This window comes from Ambystoma mexicanum, chromosome 3q (genome assembly GCF_040938575.1).
Source record: "Ambystoma mexicanum isolate Mex_15411 chromosome 3q, UKY_AmexF1_1, whole genome shotgun sequence".
In the NCBI taxonomy this organism is placed as follows: Eukaryota; Metazoa; Chordata; class Amphibia; order Caudata; family Ambystomatidae; genus Ambystoma; species Ambystoma mexicanum.
In genome coordinates this window covers 92,765,915-92,785,085 of record NC_090926.1, presented here as the reverse complement: position 1 = coordinate 92,785,085, position 19,171 = coordinate 92,765,915, and the positions used below count along the sequence as shown (strand labels likewise).

Genomic DNA, 19,171 nt, shown 5'->3' with positions numbered 1-19,171 from the left:
CTGGCGCTTCATTGTTCTTCGTTCCTAAAAAGGATACCAAAGAGCTCAGACTTTGCCTGGACCATCGGGGCCTAAATCAACACACCCTGAAAGACAGATACCCACTACCCCTGATCTCGGATATCCTTGAAGCTGTGAGAGGTGCAGTGATATTCACGAAACTGGATCTCCGAGGTGCTTACCATTTGATCCGTATCCGGGAAGGAGACGAATGGAAAACAGCCTTTAGAACACCCTTTGGTCACTTTGAATACCTAATCATGCCCTTTGGTCTGACTAATGCACCCGCAGTCTTCCAGCGTTTTATGGATAGGGTGTTCTCTGACATGTTATTTCTCAATGTTATCGTCTACTTGGATGGCATATTGATCTTCTCAAAGGATTCCTTGAAACATGAAGAACATGTAAAGGCAGTACTTCAACGTCTCCGTGAAAACCAACTCTTAGCCAAACCAGAAAAATGTTTGTTTCATGTTACATCAGTTCACTATCTGGGATTTGTCCTTAGTTCAGAAGGAATTAGTATGGACCCTTCAAAGGTGAAGGCCATACTGGCTTGGCCCGCCCCAACATCTGTAAAGCAAATACAATCCTTCCTGGGGCTTGCCAACTTCTACCGGAAATTCATTCCCACCTTTTCCGAGATTGTTCAACCCATTGTTAATCTCCTGAAGAAAGACGTTCCATTCAACTGGTCTATACCACAAGAAAAGGCATTCCAACGCTTGAAAGAAGAATTCACTCAGGCCCCCATCCTGGCCCAACCTGACATAAATCGTCCTTTTCTAGTGGAAACTGATGCCTTCAATTACGCCATAGGAGCAGTTTTAAAACAAGAATCCGATGATAAGTTGGAACATCCCATTGCTTACCTTTCACGGACCCTGACCACCAGCGAGACTCACTACTCAGTTCTGGAGAAGGAGTTATTGGCCATTCGCCATGCCTTCACTGAATGGAGGCATCTACTCCTGGGTGCTAAATATCCAGTTCAAGTCCGTACTGATCATCGAAATCTTCAGGTCCTACAATCCATGGAGTGCAGGAACAGTAGACAAGCTCGATGGGCCTACTTCTTTGCTCAATATCAATTTCAAATTTCACATGTTCCTGGACCGCAAAACATGATTGCTGATGCCCTTTCTCGACGTCCCGACTACGTTCCCTTGGAGGATAAGATCTATCCTAAAATGTTTCCACCTACAATCTTTGTAGCTCAAGCGATCAATCTCCTGGAAGAAATCAGAGTACAGACTCAATCATCTGAACTCTGGAAGGACATATCCGAGAAAAATCCCTGGCGTCTGACAATCAAGGAAGGATATTTATTCAAGAACAATTCAGTGGTCATTCCGACAAAAGAACTTCAACAGAAGGTAATGAATCTATGCCATGATACTCTTCACTCCGGCCATCGAGGAGTAACCAACACCTTCCGTCTTATACAAAGACAGTTCTGGTGGCCAGGGATGAAGGCCAGTGTAGTTCAATACATCAAGACGTGTGCAATTTGTAGTAAGAACAAATACGATAACCAGAGGCCGGCGGGTCTGCTTCTACAACCTACGTTGCCAACCAGACCCTGGGAAGTTATTGCCACTGACTTCATTGTTGAATTACCACCTTCCCGAGGATATACAACCATCATGCTAACCATTGACTTGTTTACTCATCTAGCTCATTTTACACCATTGTATAAACTACCATCTTCCTCAGAACTTGCTGGAATTTTCCTGGAGCATATTTTTCGTCTTCATGGCCTACCTTCCAAGATTATTTCGGATCGAGGACCTCAGTATATTTCACAATTCTGGAAACATCTCTGTTGTGTCCAAGGAATCCAACGTGCCCTTTCTTCAGGCTATCATCCACAAACCAATGGGGCAATGGAACGAGTAAATCAAACCCTGGAACAATATCTTTGTTGTTTTGCCACCAAGGTTCAAGACAATTGGTCTCTCCTTATACCTTTAGCCAAATTCTCCTACAATAACTCAGATCATTCAGCTCTCAAGATCAGCCCTTTCTATTGCAGTCAAGGTTATCATCCGTCTGTTTTACCATCAGTTCTTCCAGAATCTACTCCGGTACCTACCCTTGACTCTTGGATTCAGACGCTGATCAATTTACAAGAGAGGCCAAGGATCAGTTAGAACAGGCCCAGACTCGAACCAAAAGATATGCGGACTCTAAGAGAAGACCATCACCTTCCTATTCAGTTGGCGATCAAGTCTGGCTAGCCTCGAAAATGTTACCTCGACATCTGCGACCAAACAAATTGGCTCCTCGCTATTATGGTCCATTTTTCATAAAGGAGATCATCAATCCTGTCTCCTTCCGACTTAAGCTCCCAGATTCTTGGAAGAAGATACATCCAGTCTTCCATACTTCCCTGTTGAAACCCTACGTTAGTTCTACTTGGAAATCCTTCAGACCCACACCTGTTGTTGTGGACGACCAGTCGGAATATGAGGTTTCCAGGATATGTGATTCCAGGTATAGGAGGGGTCGACTACAATATCTGGTCAAGTGGAAAGGCTACCCCCCTAGCGAGAGAACATGGGAACCAGTTTCTAATTTAAAGACCCCTCGTTTGCTCAGAAGATTCCATCTTATTCACCCAGGCAAGCCTGGAGGAACCAGTCTTCGGAGGGGGCATGGTCATTGTCACGAAGGGTTTGTACTCCTTGTTCCTCCCAACATGGCCCTACCAAGCTCCGTGCTACGCACTAGCTTTCACGTCGTGGCACGTACTATAAATTGGTCACGCCCCTGCGGGTCCGCGCATCTCAACGCTATGTTCAGTAGTGACCCGACGTGTGTTTGCTCTCTACATTGATTTCCTTGATCCTCTTACTTCCTTCCTTGCCTACTTTTCTGTTCCTGGATTTCCCCCCCTACTTTTCTTGTTATCGCTAATCCTGGATACTCTGGAACCACGAACATCCCGGAACTCTGAACGCGCCCTGCAACCTGACGAGGCTCGGGAAAGCCTATTCAAGAACCAAACCACCCACAGGAAGAGTCCTGCGGCCAAACAAGGGAGATCCCGATCACAGGTGAGACGGGGGGAGATTTACGACACCAGCCTCCAGAATCATTCCCTATATATACTATTTTCTCCAGCTCGTACAGATAATACAACTGTGATATTATATGTGAACAATCAGGAGGAAACCCATATCACCCACTGTGCTTTATGGCCTTCCAACTTGGTCTCATTTGAATGGCATTTTTCCAGTAGCTGTGCAGGCTCAGGATGTCAGGATGCAGGCTGGCCCAGTCATCATCATCACTCACCTCATGATTGGAATGACCTCATAGAATAATTTAAGAGCATTCTCTGTGCCTTGCAGTGTTCGTACACCAGACATACTTGATACCAGTCCCAACAAGAAACCCAAATAGACGTTTCAGTTCTATGGCCCCTACATTTGAAATGTCTGAATTTCTCAGGGCCACCTTTCTTCTCAAATAGTCAGAAACATTCCAGTATGCCTTCACAAGGTGCAGAAGACATTCTGTTCACCTCCAACTCGCTGTTCCACATCTAGTACTCTGATCTTCATCTGCTGTAATCAGACAGTCTTGTTCGATCTTCCTTTTAGGAAACACCTCCTTTCCCATGATAAAGGGCTGGTCCTCTGCCCCTCATTATCATGGCTCGGCTTGAAAGCTTGGTTCATGTGTAACTATTTTACTCGCAGGAGGGGATCGCTGTCCCCAACATTAACATTATGTGTACATTCAAGTATCTGTAAACCAGTAAAGCAATAAAAAGGGAAGTTGATTCACTCTTTGAGTTTCAGAAAATAACACATCTTGCTGCATCCATAGACAGTATCTTATCAATTATTTCACATTTGGCCAGTACTAGAATCAATATTGACTCTATAACAAGAACTATGATTTTGACCTTTTTCCTCTACAAAATGAGACCCTGGGCATTGCTTTGACAGCTTAATTGATCTTTACCCCTGTCACAAGACTTGCACCTCAGTGGAACCTGAAATTGTTTTTCGGTTCCTTAATGAGAAACTCTTGCAAGCCTGTCAAGCCTCCCTCTGACCCCGACTTCCTCTGCTGGAAAACTGTCTTCCCAGACGTGGCCTCCACTGCCAGGAGAGTGAAAAACTTTCAGGCCTTATCATGTAAAGAGGTGTACATGTGTTGAATGCTGACAAGGTGGATTTTAGGACAGTCCTATCCTTAATCCTCAAAGTCCCCTGATTTTCATTTATACCAGTAGATACATGTTCTTGTGTTTCAGATTTGACCACACAGTTCTCCACCTGAGATGGCCCTACACAATTTAGACAAAACCAGAAATGTTTGCAAGTGCTATAATCCCTTTTGACAGTCGAATAGTATTTCCAATTTCCAATTTCCAAGACCACCGTTTCAAGATGGATTGTGCCTTGCATCGCTAAGGCATACAGTGTGAATGTTATTCACAATCAGAAATGCTTCATAAACATTCCACCAGATCCAAGGCAGCATTGATAGCTTTCCAGAGGCATGTGCCTATCTCTGAGACCTGTCTGGCAGACACTTGGACTACGCCCATGTGTTCTCTAAGCACTGTTCCCTGGATGTTTCCAGGAGGGAATCTTCTTTCAGCTAGGAAATGCTGTATAGCCCACCCACTTAAAAAAAAAAACATAAAAGAACAAAATAAATGTAGGTTTTTCTGTGTTATCTGTTCCCATGATTCAGGCACTCTCAGTGAATCACCATGATTTCTTTTCTTTCATGCCAAACCTTTCTTCTAATAGATGGACGGTATGTCTACCTTAGATGTGACTCATCCAAACCTTTGTTCTTTATTTCATGTTAAAATATGTTTAGGAGTTAAATATATGGGCCTCATTACGCGGTAGACGGTAAGGGATTACCGGCACCGGTAAGGGCACCGGTGCCAGTAATCCCTTTCCACCCTATTCCGAGGTCCCTTAGCGGGTCCCTTCCTCCTGGTTTTACCAGGCTTTATGGAAGGGACCCGTTAAGGGACTCCGGTGCTAATAACGGGCCCGCTAATAGCAGGCCCGTTATTAGCTCCATCCCTATTGAGCCCTATGGGGGCTCGAATGGGAATGGGGAATGGTTCCCGGAATGGGGACTTACCGGGTCCTCCAAGGTCGGAATGACCCTGTAAATCCCTATTCCGGGAACACGGACCCGCGCAATGGTTACCTCCTGCCACGTAATGAGGCCCATAGTCTTGTGTGCACTTATTTTAAGCAATGGTGCATCTGATACCACATGTAAAGTTTTGCAGAACACTTCTTCATATTCTTTTATCGGTCATCCTGTAGAATACTTAAATTGAATGCAAACTTTAGACTCAATGATAATAATATACACTTCCTGTCATTAACAGCGATCTCAAGATACTGATTATGATAGACATTAACAGCATATCCTTTCCATTTCTCTCTAATTGTAATGTAAAGACCTTCTCAAGCTTCATAATCCCAAAAGCTAAACCTAGGTCAACTGGAAGTTAATGATCATTCTTCTCTGATGTTGTACTCACGTAACCTTTCAAATGGTGTAATTCAATATGAAGGATAGACCATGTTAGCACAAAAACTTCTCAATTTGATGTTCTGGGCCCTATCCTCAGAGGACTCAACCCTGTATGTGAGTATATTTCTCCCTGATTCTCCGTTTTAGGATCTTATCACATCTCAATCAAAGTGTAAAAAATGTAACACTGCTTGCATGACCTGCTAAACAATATCACTTTAAACCTCATAACATGCATTACAGTGTCTGGATGCATGTGGCTTTACTCAGTCATGTCATGTATAATAAGCACCATAGGAAGAAAGGCTGAAAATACAACTGAGAATTGTACATTTTCTTTAACTGCTTTGCTTGCCTCAACAGGGTTCATCGAGTTTATTGTTGATCCTACGTTCTCAGTGCTGACAGATGTTGCTGAGAAGATTGTTGTTCCCATGGCCGAGGAGGGCTCCAAGTCATCCAAGTCTATGAATCCATCTAGCCACCAATCCAGGTGAGTGGGAGTGAAACAGCGCAAGAAAGTACCTGAGTTGGCCCTTTATGACCGAATGAATGGTTGAGATACATGCGTAGAATGCAAATTATTAGAAGGTTATATACATGCTGTTATGTGTTCAATTATTTAACCATATAGGAACATTGGGTTCTCCGAACCCTTCAAAAAGTAGAATGACATGAGAAGATCATCTGACATGATGATGGAAATCCAACATTCTTTGGCTGATCACAAAGGTGGTCCTACAGATCAGGCAGGCATCTTGGATTTCGAATTAGAGAGTGCATTATTATTCAGTTATTGTACCCCTTTTAATGAAAGCAGGAGTCTGTAACCTGCATCTCTCTAGATATTTTGGACTATGACTTCCATGATCACTCACCGTTCACAATACTGGCTAGGGCTGATGGTAGTTATAGTCAAAAACATCTGGAGAGCCTAGTTTACAGATCCCTGGGACTTACCTTGCAATGTACCAAAATCTGACCTTCAAGGATAGCCTGTCAGAAGCTTGGCATCAACCATACTGTTGCATTTGAATACAATGTGGTATGTTCATTAGAGAAAAGGGAATGATTTGATTGGCACCAGCCGCTCAGTGTTTTTTTCATACATCTAGCAGGAGCTTAGTGCTGATGTGGAAGCCAACAGACCCATGGAGAATGGGCGAAAGGTTGAGTAGAGGTATATCTCACATGCAGTGCTGCGTTTGTGCTGCAGCGTAATTGACTGCCTGCTAATGGCATTGTTCTGGGCCAGGGAAGTATAACTGCATAGGCATTCTCTAGTTTGGACTGCTTTTTCTAAAATCAACTTCCAATTGAATAGCTTACCACTGATTTGTAGTTAAATTTCAAAAATAAAATGAAAATATATACATGATCTCCCTGTAGCAGGATATTTGGGACATTTGGATCAATGTAGGGCGTACTAAGGCTGTATACAATAATGGTATGCATGTATACAGGGTAGCTCCAGCTAACTATCGCCCAATTTCCATTACTCCCTTTCTTGGCAAACTCCTGGAAAAGTTGGCCATCTCCCAGCTTAACCTTCATTCAAATTCTGTTGGCTGTCTCCATGACCACCAGTCTGGCTTCAGAGCTGCCAAAAGCACGAAACTGCTCTCCTAAAAAAAAGTGAAGATCTGCTCACCAACCTTGACTCTAACATTCCATCTGTCCTCATCCTCCTCGATCTCTCTTCTTCCTTCGACACAGTCAACCATACCATCCTGCTCAACCGTCTCTGTGAAAACCTGGGTATCACTGATCAGGCTCTGGCCTCGCTGACCTCTTTCCTCTCAGATCGACCCTCCCAGGTCCAATTTGGGTCCTTCCTTTCATCTATCTTCCTCTCTACCTGTGGTGTTCCCCAGGGTCTAACCTCTCACCCTGGCTTTTCAACCAATTCCTGGCAACTCTCGCCCACTGCATTGCCATTTTCTGCTCAAATTTCCAGTGCTACGCTGACGACACTCAACTCATTTTCAAGCTGCCCTCTGCCACCTCCTCTCCGTCTCTCATCTCTGATTGCCTAACTGCCATTCAAGATTGGTGTGCCGCCAATGATCTTTGTCTGAATGCCAGCAAGACAGAGATCCTCCTCATCGGCACACCTTCACCATCCTTTCCCCTCACTCTTTAGCCGGCCTCCCTTGGCCCTCCTCCTACCCCCACCTGCGAGGCTAAGAACCTCTTTGTCATCTTTGACTCCACCCTTTCCTTCTCCGCCCGCATCTCTGAGGTCTCTAAAAAGTCAAATTTCTGACTGCACCTCCTCAGAGGTACTCTGCCTTTCCTCTACTTCCCCCAGAAGCTCATGGTATCTCAAGCTCTGGTTCTCTCTAGCTTGGACTATTGTAACAGCCTCTTTCTAAATCTACCTGCCTCTACTCTCTGCCCTTTGCAACTAATCCAGAACAGGACTGCAAGACTTGTCCTTGGCCTCAAGCCCTGGGATCATATCTCTCCAGCTCTGAAATCTCTCCACTGGCTCCCAGTGGATGCAAGGATTAAATTCAAAACCCTCTGCATTGTCCACAAGGCTTTCTGGGGCCTGGATCCAAAATACCTTCAGCTATCCCTCCGCAAATACCTCCCCTCTCGAGCTCTTCGCTCCTCTACCTCCAACTCACTCAGGGTCAGTCATTTTTCTAAGAAACAAGCTGGGGGTAGATCTCTGTCTTCGGCTGGGCCCTCCCTCTGGAACAGTCTCCCTGTCACTCTAAAACTTGAGGAGAACCATCTCCGGTTCCGGAAGCACCTCAAGACCTTCCTCTTTTCTTCTGCCTTCACTCCCCCTCTCCCCTGCTGATCTGTTCTCTCTTGGCACCGTGCACCTCGCCACCCTCTGTCTTTTGGGCCAAGGTACCTGCTCATCCTGCCACCCTACCGCACTGCCTCCGGGCCACCCCTTGCACTGGGGTCTGTATCTGTACCCATACAGCCCCCCCTTTTTTCTTCCTACACTTATCAGACCTACCCTGTCTGCTGCCTTAAACCTAGCACTTGCAATTGCTGGCTGCATTACCACTGTTTGTTGCCTTTATTATTTATTTATTGTTATTTATCTGTTTCTCCTCTGCTTTGCACTTTCCGCCTCTCCCCCATCCATGCACTTTTCCCCTCGCCCTCTCCCATGCACTTGCGCGTTCTCAATGTCACTGGGCCTAGTAAGATCGCTGTTTTGTTCTCCCCTGTTCGCCTCCCTTGTGGCGCTCTGAAACACTTGTGTACGAGCGCGATAGAAATAAAATATCAATCAATAAAGTAGGCAAGGCATTTACTTATTCTATTTTTAGACACAGCATGTATGTTAACAATGAATTGCACTTGTGGAAGGGTTCAATTTTAGTGGTAATATTCAGCAATTGAGTGTAGTGCACTGGTGATAGCATTAAACCTGGGTGAGCTTATCAGTGGCGAGAAGGACGTGGATGGACACATTAGATGCTTCAGTGAAGTTTGTGGTGCATAGGTCTCAATCCAGTGTGGCGGGATGTCAGGAGCAGTGATCGGGACATTTGGCTGTAGCAACTTTGGGAGGGGGGTGTAGAGTGTGTTGATGCATTTGCATGGTGACTCTTACCTGTATGATTAATGAAGACTCCTGATTGGCTGGGTAATCTTTGGCTTGCTTGTAGATCAGTATTTGATTCTGGGATCGGGGAGGAAGGTGAACCGGCCTTTCCGGCCAGCCTGGTAAGACAGGTGAGGACAGGGGCCTTAGACCAGGGCCTTTGGTCTGGGCCTGGCATCGCCTCACAGCTCAGCTCTGGCTGTGGATTTTCCACAGTGCCTAGCCAATCATTATGCACAATGCTGCTGAGTACCTATCCATGTATTTCGGGGAGTGTAGGCAGGCAGGGCACAGCACAGAAACCATGACTAACGTTATACTGCTCTACAGGCAACCCAATGGGCCTAGCCACCCATAACTAGACATTCCACTTCTGGCTATCCCCATCTTGAAACCTGCTACCTAATGCACCATTCTGTGAGATTTCAACCTATGATTTAATCAAGCCTCTGACACCCAGACAACGGCATTAACCAATGTCGTGAGCAACATGTGCTTTACCTAATCTGTCACCACCCCAACCCATTTCAAAGGATGTATCCTGGACTGGATACTCTCCGCAAATTTGGTTGTCAAAATGTTATCCATTGAACCTATACCTTGGTCTGATCACCACATTATCCATTTACACGCTCTTGCATCAAACCTCATCAAATAATACCAAAGTCAGTAAGCAGCAGACTAATCTGCAATTCTTGGAAACTGATACAAAAGGATTTAAAACCTTCCCTCATCACAGCGTTTGGCTCATATATATCGCCCACAAAATATTCAGCCCATCCCCCACAAAACAAATATAATCTGGTTAGCTGAAATGCTGATAAAACTACGGAGGAAAAATGAGCTCTCGAAAACCACTGCAAAAAAATCTGTCCCCCACAAATCACAAGGACCACACCACCCTAAATCTCATATATAAGAAAGAGGTTGTCAAGCCAAAGCAAACACCCTTAACAATCAGATCTCCAATGCAAGCTCCAATAGTAAAGAACTCTTTGCCATTCTCCATGAGCTGGAAAAGCCTATCACCTTTATCCCCAATATGTGTGATGAAAAAGCTTGGTGCACCACAATTCATGATATATTCTCTCACAAAATTGACTCACTCATTATCAGAATTAATGACAAAAAGGTGATCCTTGCCACTAAACCTCTGGAGCCAAACCTAATCACTCACCCAAAAGAGCCTCTCTCAGACGTCACCTTATTCACTTTCTTCCCAGTTACACCTGAATAATTATCATCAACCATCAGAGCCCTCGAGCCCTCAAGCCCTCCAATTGTTAAGGTAACTCCTGTCCAGCCCAAATTGTGAAGCTCTGCTATCCCTCACTTATGCCCATGATCACTGAATTCTCTAATTATTCATTTGCTACCAGTACAGTGCCCTCCTCAATTAAAACAGCCTGGATCACACCACTACTAAAATAAACTATCCCCAACCCAAAGGTACCAACTAACTATCACCCCATCAGATCCATCCTATTCTTACAAAAAATACTGGACCATCTAGCAAACACCCAAGTTCAGAAAATCCTACAAAATAATCAACTGCTATGTCTAAGACAATCGGGCTTCCGCCCAAACAGAGCACAGAAACTGCACTTTTAGACTTAAAAATACAGGTGGATAGTACCAGGTATTCTGGTAACCTACCCCTCCTCCTACTCCTCAATCTCTCTGCAGTCTTCGACTTGGTCGATCATAACATCCTTTTCCAAGACCTTAGCGCCAGCATTTCCGATTCTCACATGAAGCCACAGACTGAATTAAATCCTTTCTCAGTGGTAGGACCACTCAAGTGGCTATAGGAGACTCGGCGGCTGACACCATCCCAGCTACATTAGGTGTACCTCAAAGCTTCTGCCTCTCACCCACCTATACAAAGCTCCTATTTGATACACTGGATGCCTGTGACATCATTTATACTAACCTTGCAGACAACACTAAAATTCTTGCCCCGCTCTCTGGTGATTATGCTTCTGACACCACTAAAATGCATGAAGTGTACAACACCATCTAGAACTGGTTGGCCACCAACAACCTCTGCATAAATGATGAGAAAACTGAGCTCCTCATCATTGGCTCAACGTACCGGATCAAACACCTCACCTCCACCTTCTCCTCCTCTGCATTGACAGCACACCCAAGCATATGAAGACACTAGGGCCCTCATTACAAGTCAGGCGGTGGACCATGTGCTATTAGCACCATGGTCCATGCCGGATTCCGCCATGGTGAATGGTGGAATTACCGCCCCATTCCAAGGTGAGTGGGGCGGTAATTCCCCATACACCATTTGTCCTTCCCCATTCCCATTTTTGCCCCATAGGGCATAATGGGAATGGGGAAAGTTGCTAAGTACGGTGCCGCAAATTGCGGCACCGTACTTAGCACCAAGGTCCCTTTGCGGCATGGGTTTTAACGCCTTCAAAAAGCAGGCGTTAAAACAAGGGACCTCTTTATCAGGCGTTAAGGGTTAACGGCGCTGACGGCGCCGTTAAACCCTTAACGCCTGACTTGTAATGAGGGCCTAGGTGTCTACCTGGACGCTGATCTCTCCATGAATTGACAAATCAATGCCATATCATCATCTACAGCCTGTACTTCAAACTCATTGCTCTGAGAAGACGATTCCTCTCATCAACTAACTGCATCACTCTTGCTAGAGCACTGATATTAGTATTACCCAAATTGTTATATATATATACAGGTTTTGGGGGGGTTTTACATTGGGTGGTGGTTGCGGGGGGTTTCACAATTCAGTCAATTGTGAAAAGGTCAATTGTAATTCGAACAGTTGTAAAACGAACAATTTGTATACAACCCTGATATTGTCTAAGTTAGACTGCTGGAATGTGCTACCCATGGGAACATCTAAAACAAATCTATTGAAACTCCAACTCGTACAAAATAAAGCGCTGATCTCTGCCCTTGTCCTCAATATATCTGACCACATCCCAGCCACTATACTCAAAGCACAATGGTTCCCTATTAAAGCATGGTGGACTTCAAAATTCCAACTATCCTCATTTTGTGCACAGAGGCACCCCTCAGTATCTAAATGATTGTATCATTCAAACTGTCCCCACATGTTCTCTTAGATCCAGTGTTATTATGTCACTTATCACCCCCTGCTTCAATTGAAAAAGAGCAGGCAGTGCTAGCTTCCCTGTCACAGCCCCCACACTTTGGAACGCACTACCAGCGCAAATTCAAAACCAGCACTCTTTCCCTGTCTTCCAAAATTTACCAAAACTTGACTGTTCGATAAATATGATCAAACTACCTGTCTTATGCTCTATACTGAATTGTCACCCATATGTACCCGACTCTATTGTAAATGCTACTTATAATGTACTAAGCCGTGATTCCCAACGGTTTAGGCATTGTCATAAATGCCAAAATAAAATAAACTTGTTCCCAGGCCTGATGTTTTCACTATGAGTCTTGTGTATTGCCTTGGCGTGCTGCCCCTGTGCATGGATATGCTATGAAATGGCAAGTGCTCTATCTAATTGGCGTGGGCATAAATGAGAATTATTTCAGTCACGTGGTAGAGGACCACTGTTCGGAGCCTAATTTCATCTATGTATTGGATTTTCTGTTTTTTCAATGTGCGTGTGCTTTCTCATGGTGTCCACTTGGGACGCTGTATATTCACTCGTTATGTGACCAATTGGCATGGTAGCTATCTCCACCTGACATTCAAGGATAGGTGTATTCCTCAATGCTTCCAGTAGAAGCAAATTGACTTTAATAATTGGGCTCTGTGCCCTGAGAAACACTATCCAGTGTTGTTTCAGCTAGCTAAGCAGGCTCCCGTCGGCATATGGACCTTGGTTGCTGGGAGCTGCTAACTGAGCTCCGTGAGGCCTGGAAACTGCGTGTTAAGCAATTTTGTGTCAGGCTGCAGTATTTCAGAATTGAGACCTTGTCAAGTTTAGTCTAAAATGGAGGTACTTTGGTTCATTCTCTGCCATGTTGTGCCCTTCATCTCTTAGATGTTAATATTCTTTGAGTTTACATATGTTTGTTCTTCATGTCTGCGTGCAAATATTCTTCATGTCTACATGCAAATATTCTTCATGTCTATGTACAAATATTCTTCATGTCTTCATGCTCTTCATGTCTATATGCTCTTCATGTTGTTACATGTGCTTTGTGTGTGCGTGCTGTCATTTAATTATTCCCTATCTGTGTATATAATAATGCAACAACCTGTTGCCCTGCTTGTGTCACATGGTCACTTCTGTTCTCAATGGCAACAACAGGGCTCTTAGTGTTTTTGTTGATGGCTTACTGTACAACCTATACTTTTGTTTGTGATTGTGATGGGGAACAGGTGGGGCTGTTGGGGGCATGGCCAATACTAGTGCAATTCGCATTTCCATTACCACACATTGAACCCGTAAGAGCTATAGAGTCTTCTGGTGCTCCATTGGAACAACTCTCTGTGGGTCTGTGTGGCCTTAATACAAATGTGGTCATAGACAGCATCCTCTTTCTCAACATCATGGAATCAGTGCTGCTCCTCAACAATGCCAAGTTTTTCACAAATCTAGACTCAAGAATACACACCAACAGATTCACCTCCACTCAAATGCAAAGGCTTTATCAGCATGTGTAATTCCATGATGGATTCTTTGAGTAGACGAGGATGCAATTTGGACTCTCATCTGGCATTTCCAGTGACACATGGTGCCTCATCTGACAGGCATGCCCAATGCCTCTTTCTTTCAAGATGCTGTCCTTGTTCATGAGGAATATTAGAAGGTGCCCCTTAACAATGTCCTACAGAAGATTTCTACCGCCATGACACTGAATGAAGATAAGTGCTGGTTTGTTCAAAGGAAGTGTGGTTATCTGGGGTATGAACTTGCCAAATGTGGCACTGGAGCAAACAACACAGAATGCCTTCAAACTGTTTCAGCCAACTTTATTAATTCTGGTGAATGAATACTTCACCAAGTTGGTAAAACAATTCTACTACAAAATAATCACCCTCATTGCCATTTCAAAGAAAGGTGCAGTTCTTATTGGTTTGATATGTGCCAGTCAGCATTTGCTAGCATTTAATCTAACATTATCCAGACGTTTTTCCAGCCTCCATTTTAGCCCCAGGCTCTCACCATCATTGCGGTTGGTTCCAGTGCATAAGGCCTGGAGTAATGATTATACAGCTCTGCAATTCTGACGCACATGTGTGTTTGCTTCCTGACTCCTCAAAGACCCTGTGAGCAATAATTGCAACATTGCGATGTAGATGCTTACTTGAACCACTGAGGATTTCTAGACTTAGGGCCTCATTACACGGATGGCGGTAAGGATTTACCGGTACCGGTAAAATACTGGTACCGGTAAATCCTTACCGTCTTACTACGAGGTCCCTTTGCGGGTTGGGGGATTTAACGCCTGCTTTTTGCAGGCGTTAAAATCCAACCCGCTAAGGGACCTCAGAGCTAATTACGGCACCGCAAAATTGTGGTGCCGTAATTAGCGCCTTCCCCATTCCCATAGAGCCCTATGGGGCAGAAATGGGAATGGGGAAGGGCAATGGTGGAAGGGGGATTTACCGCCCCTCCAAACTTGGAATGGGGCGGTAAATCCCCTTTCCGCCAAGGCGGTGCCGGTATTTTACCGGCATGAGCCATGGCGCTAATAGCGCCATGGCTCACCGCCTACCGTGTAATGAGGCCCTTAAAGTTGTGGCATTCATTTCTGATAGAGAACCCGCCACAAACCATTCATTCACATGCAACTCCCTGGCCCCACCAAAAAAGTCTCCTCCAGGGGCCATGTTGTCTGACATGTCAGCCAGTGCTAATAATTGAGGAAATGCATTTAGCATCAGTTTTGATGCTTAGGTAATACGGACTGGAGCAAACATGTCGTGTGCTAGTGAACGTTATCTAAACAAGTTTGCATTAGGGCAAACTTGAATATGACTGTTTTTGTGTGCTATGCTTGATGTAAAGCATAACATTAAATGTGTTTACTATGTTACTTTTATTTAATTAAACATTCATGTCTGCCCTATTGAAACCTGCCTGTGTCATTCCCTATAATACAAACAGCAAAATTGATGCTAAATGAATTTGCTCCATTAAAAAAAATATATATATATATTGCACAAAGGCAATGTTTGTATAATTTGGCCTCACATTGGCAAGACCCACGGGAAAGATACAGCAATTTAATTTCAAGATGGTGTGCACTGCAGAACGGCCCAACAAACAGCAGGGAAGCCTTCCTATGTTGTCCACTCCTGGGGCTGGCAGCATGTAATGGGACAACCATGAGTGCATCATAGACTCACTGCAAGGTTTCAATCTCCACACAAATAGCAGTATCACTTTCTCGGCTTGAGTGGAAGAAGACTAACTTGACCCCAGGTCTGCAACTGTCCTGGAAGGTGTAAAAATTAATTTCTCAGGAATGTAGGCAAATGATGAGAAGTGACAACTATTGGTGGGAATGTCCTTGTGAAAGACTATAATTCTGATGGCCCATTAAGCCCTTTTTGGGAAAGCTGTGCATTGTTTTAATTGGTCCCATGGACATCTTGCAACATCACCACTGGATATGTGGTCCTCACTGAAACGTACTATGTATCCAAATGGATGAAGGTCGATTTTATCAGTGAATTGACCACAGCTCCCACCATGAAAGTTGTGGCAAACATCATTCAAAGGGGAATTAACATGTTTTAGAGAGCATTTGGGAACCAGCATTGTTAAACAGCCAACTACTAACTACCAACCAAAGGGGAATGGTCAGGTTGAACCGGCAAACTGCTTCATTAAGGAAACATTTTAACTGACCAGAAAATCATGGGGTATGTGCCATATGACTATTTAGGAGGCTAAAACGGCACCCAGGATTACCATCAACTCCACCACCGAACACAAAACATTTGCGATAAGGAGTGGTTGTTCATGCCACTCAAAATTGTCTCCAGCAGGGGGATATCTTCACCCCGGAACAGACCAAAGTTGCCAACAAAGCTGAGGTGATTAGAGTGCAAGGAAAGCCCTCGCAGGACAAGGTTGTGGTGTCATGTGACGTAGGTGCGCAGGAGACTCTGCCCATTGATATGTAAAACGTTGCGCCACATCGACACATCCAAACCTTTAAGCGCCGAGGATCGGACCCTCTGTGGCAAAGCCGTCGCAGGACAAGGCTGCAGTGTTGTATGATGCAGGTGTTTGTCGGCAAAGGGGTAGCAGTGCAGAGTGCGAGAGCATGATGCATCTGTCGACCATCTGTGTCCAAAAGGTAAGAAAGGTGCAGAGGGAGAGCAGCCTTTACAGCTCCCTACCAAACTTCCCAGCCTTTGCACAGGCTTACACTTACCATTTGACTTAACATAGGCATTTCCCTGTGCAATCTTGGGCTGTCCGCCTCCATCCGGTTAGTCATACTTTGTGTTTCTTGTCTTCCTGTCTTTTTTCCAGGTCCCCACTTACTGGTTACTATTTACTGTAGATCTGTGCCCTTTAGGCCCATCACTCACTCCTTAGCACCCCCCTAATTGTGTTACTGTTTGCTTTGATCTGTGCCCCCAGCCCCTCTACTTCTTTTAGGTCCCCCCCACCTGAACTGTGTAACTGATTACTGTGATCTGTACCCTTAGGCTCTCTTCCAATCTCTAGACCCCCCAAACCCCTTAACTGTGTAACTATTTTTATGATCTGTGTTCCTAGGCTCTCTCCCACTCTCTAGGTACCCGTTACTGGTTAGTTTACCTATCCCCCCTTGCTTCTTTCCTATTGTGTGACGTGACTCCTCTGCCCCAGCGCATCCTGCAAGTGTCTGCTTGCACCTCCTCCTCCTCCTACTTTCCTCCTATGACCCTCTATGGTGCTGTCCGTCTCTCCTATCTTCTCTAACTGCTACTCATTCTCCTATTCTATCCCTCTCATTAAGTCTAGAAGGAAGAAGTTCAAGAGGGATATCCTGGTCTCCAACCCAGGCTTCCCTATCGCTGATACCTATAACAATGCTTTCTCCAGACAGACTCTTACTGACATCATTTTTGTCGTTCCTCTCCACACCTATGGACACATCATATGGTCTCTGTTCTCTCTCTCCTTTCTCCTCCTCTCCCAATTATGGTGGCACTAGGTGGGTGGTCCTCTTGGTCTCCTTCCACTTCTCCAAGACCATCATTAATGTACATCTGAATGGCACTGTCTTGGTCCAGGACCCTCAGCTTAATCTCCTCCTTTTTGATACACGCTTCCTGCGTCTTATCAACTTCCTTCCTTTTCCTGCTACTTCTTCCACTACCTCTCTGGCAACCCCTCTTTATCATCTTCTTCCTCCTCTGCTCACCCTCAGGCCCCTCTACCACATCCACAGGGCATACCTCAAGCCTGTACCCCTCCACTTTCTGCTCTCCTCCCACTTGAAGCTCTCTGTCCCCCAGATGAAGCCTATCCGATCACTTCCACCAACTTTATCAGTCATCCGGCCCATGAAGCATGTGTCAGTGGAGGCCTTTGCCGCTACTTTCTCTCCTCCTCTTAGTCCTACTCCTATGCCTGACTCAAACTCTGATACGACCCTTTCTAGCCCGCATCTTTCTATCACTAACACTACTTATGTCCTTGACCCTGTCGTTATAATCTGCCTGAAGCCTACCTCCAAGTGCAACTCTTAGTATGACTCTGACCTCGAAACTCTAAAACTCAAGTCCAGGGTGGCTGAGTGGAAGTGGAGGAAATTGGCCAAATCCTCTGACAAACTGGCCTGTCGCCTTCTCCAAAGACAATACAGACTCTCTGTAATGTCCAAGACGAGAGCCACATCCAAGCCTGCGTCTCTGTGGCCTCTAACAACACGGCCAAACTCTGCAAAATCTGGAAGGAGCTGACCAATCTTGTTTCAGTCTCCACCGCTCCTGTTCCCTCCCAGACTCTTTCCATGACTCTGGCTTCTCACTTCACCTCTAAAACTCTCCTCCTTTCTTTCCTCTTCCTGTCCCTCTCCTGGCCCCCTTCAGGTGGCCTCTCCCTCTCCTCCTCCTTTTGCTTATTTTTCTGCAATCACTTCTGATGATGTTTCTAGACAAATCTGACCTATGAAAGTGTCATCCAGGTAGGTGATCCCCTGCTCCTCCAAAACCATCAAGCACCACATTGACTGCCTCGGTCCAGTCTTGGCCGATTTCTGCAATCACTCTTTTTCCACTGGAACTTTCCCCTCTCTCCTTAAGAACACCCTTGTGCACCCCCTTCGGAAGAAACCTTCTGCCAATCCTTCCTGTCTGGAAAACTACCGCCCAATCACTATCACTGTTTTCTTGGGCAAACTCTTAGAAAAGCTGCCCATCTCCCATTTTCCTCCCCACACTGAATCTCTTGGTTGTCTCCATGACCATTTGTCTGGCTTCAGAGCAGCAAGAGACATGGAAACTGCTCTCCTGAACACCTGTAACACCCATGAAGATCTACTCACTAATCTCGACATAGCCTTCCTTCTGTCCTCATCCTCCTTGAACTTTTCACTGCTTTCGTCACGGTCAATCATGTCATCCTAATCAATCATGACAACCTGGGCATCACAGATCAGGCCCTCGCATGTTTGACCTCCTTCCTCCTGGACCGTCCCTGTCAGGTCCAACTGGGGTCTTTTCTCTCTACCACCTCTCTCTCCACATGTGGTGTTCCCCTGGGCTCCAACCTCTGACTCTGGTTTTTCAATATCTAAGTGGCCCCTTTGGCCCACCTCATCTCTACCTTCTCCTCTAACTTTCAGTGTTATGCGGAGGACAGCTCTTCTACAGGTTCCCCTATGCCTCCTCTCCTCTCTCGCTCATTCCTGACTGTCTATCAGTGATTCAGGAATGGTACACCTTCAACGATCACTGCCTCAATACCAGCAATACCAAGATCCTCCTCATAGGGAGCCCTGCTCCCGCTTTCCCTCTTTCACACTGCCCGCCCTCCTTAGGGCCTCGCTGCACATTCATGTGAGGCAAAGAATCTTGAGGTCATCTTTGACTCCACTCTCTCTTTCTCTCCTCACATCACGGGCCTCTCTAAGAAGTACCACTACCAG

The 19,171-nt window shown here is 45.3% G+C and overlaps 1 protein-coding gene across 2 annotated transcripts in view; it reads left to right on the top strand.

Moving 5' to 3' along the window:
• PDE1B (phosphodiesterase 1B) overlaps positions 1-19,171 on the top strand; it is a 1,810,462-nt gene that overhangs the window by 1,729,337 nt on the left and 61,954 nt on the right. For both annotated transcript variants that reach the window (XM_069653207.1, XM_069653208.1), the window contains one exon: positions 5,893-6,022. In XM_069653207.1, coding sequence (XP_069509308.1) covers positions 5,893-6,022 — 130 coding nt within the window. The remainder of the gene's footprint in view (positions 1-5,892; positions 6,023-19,171) is intronic.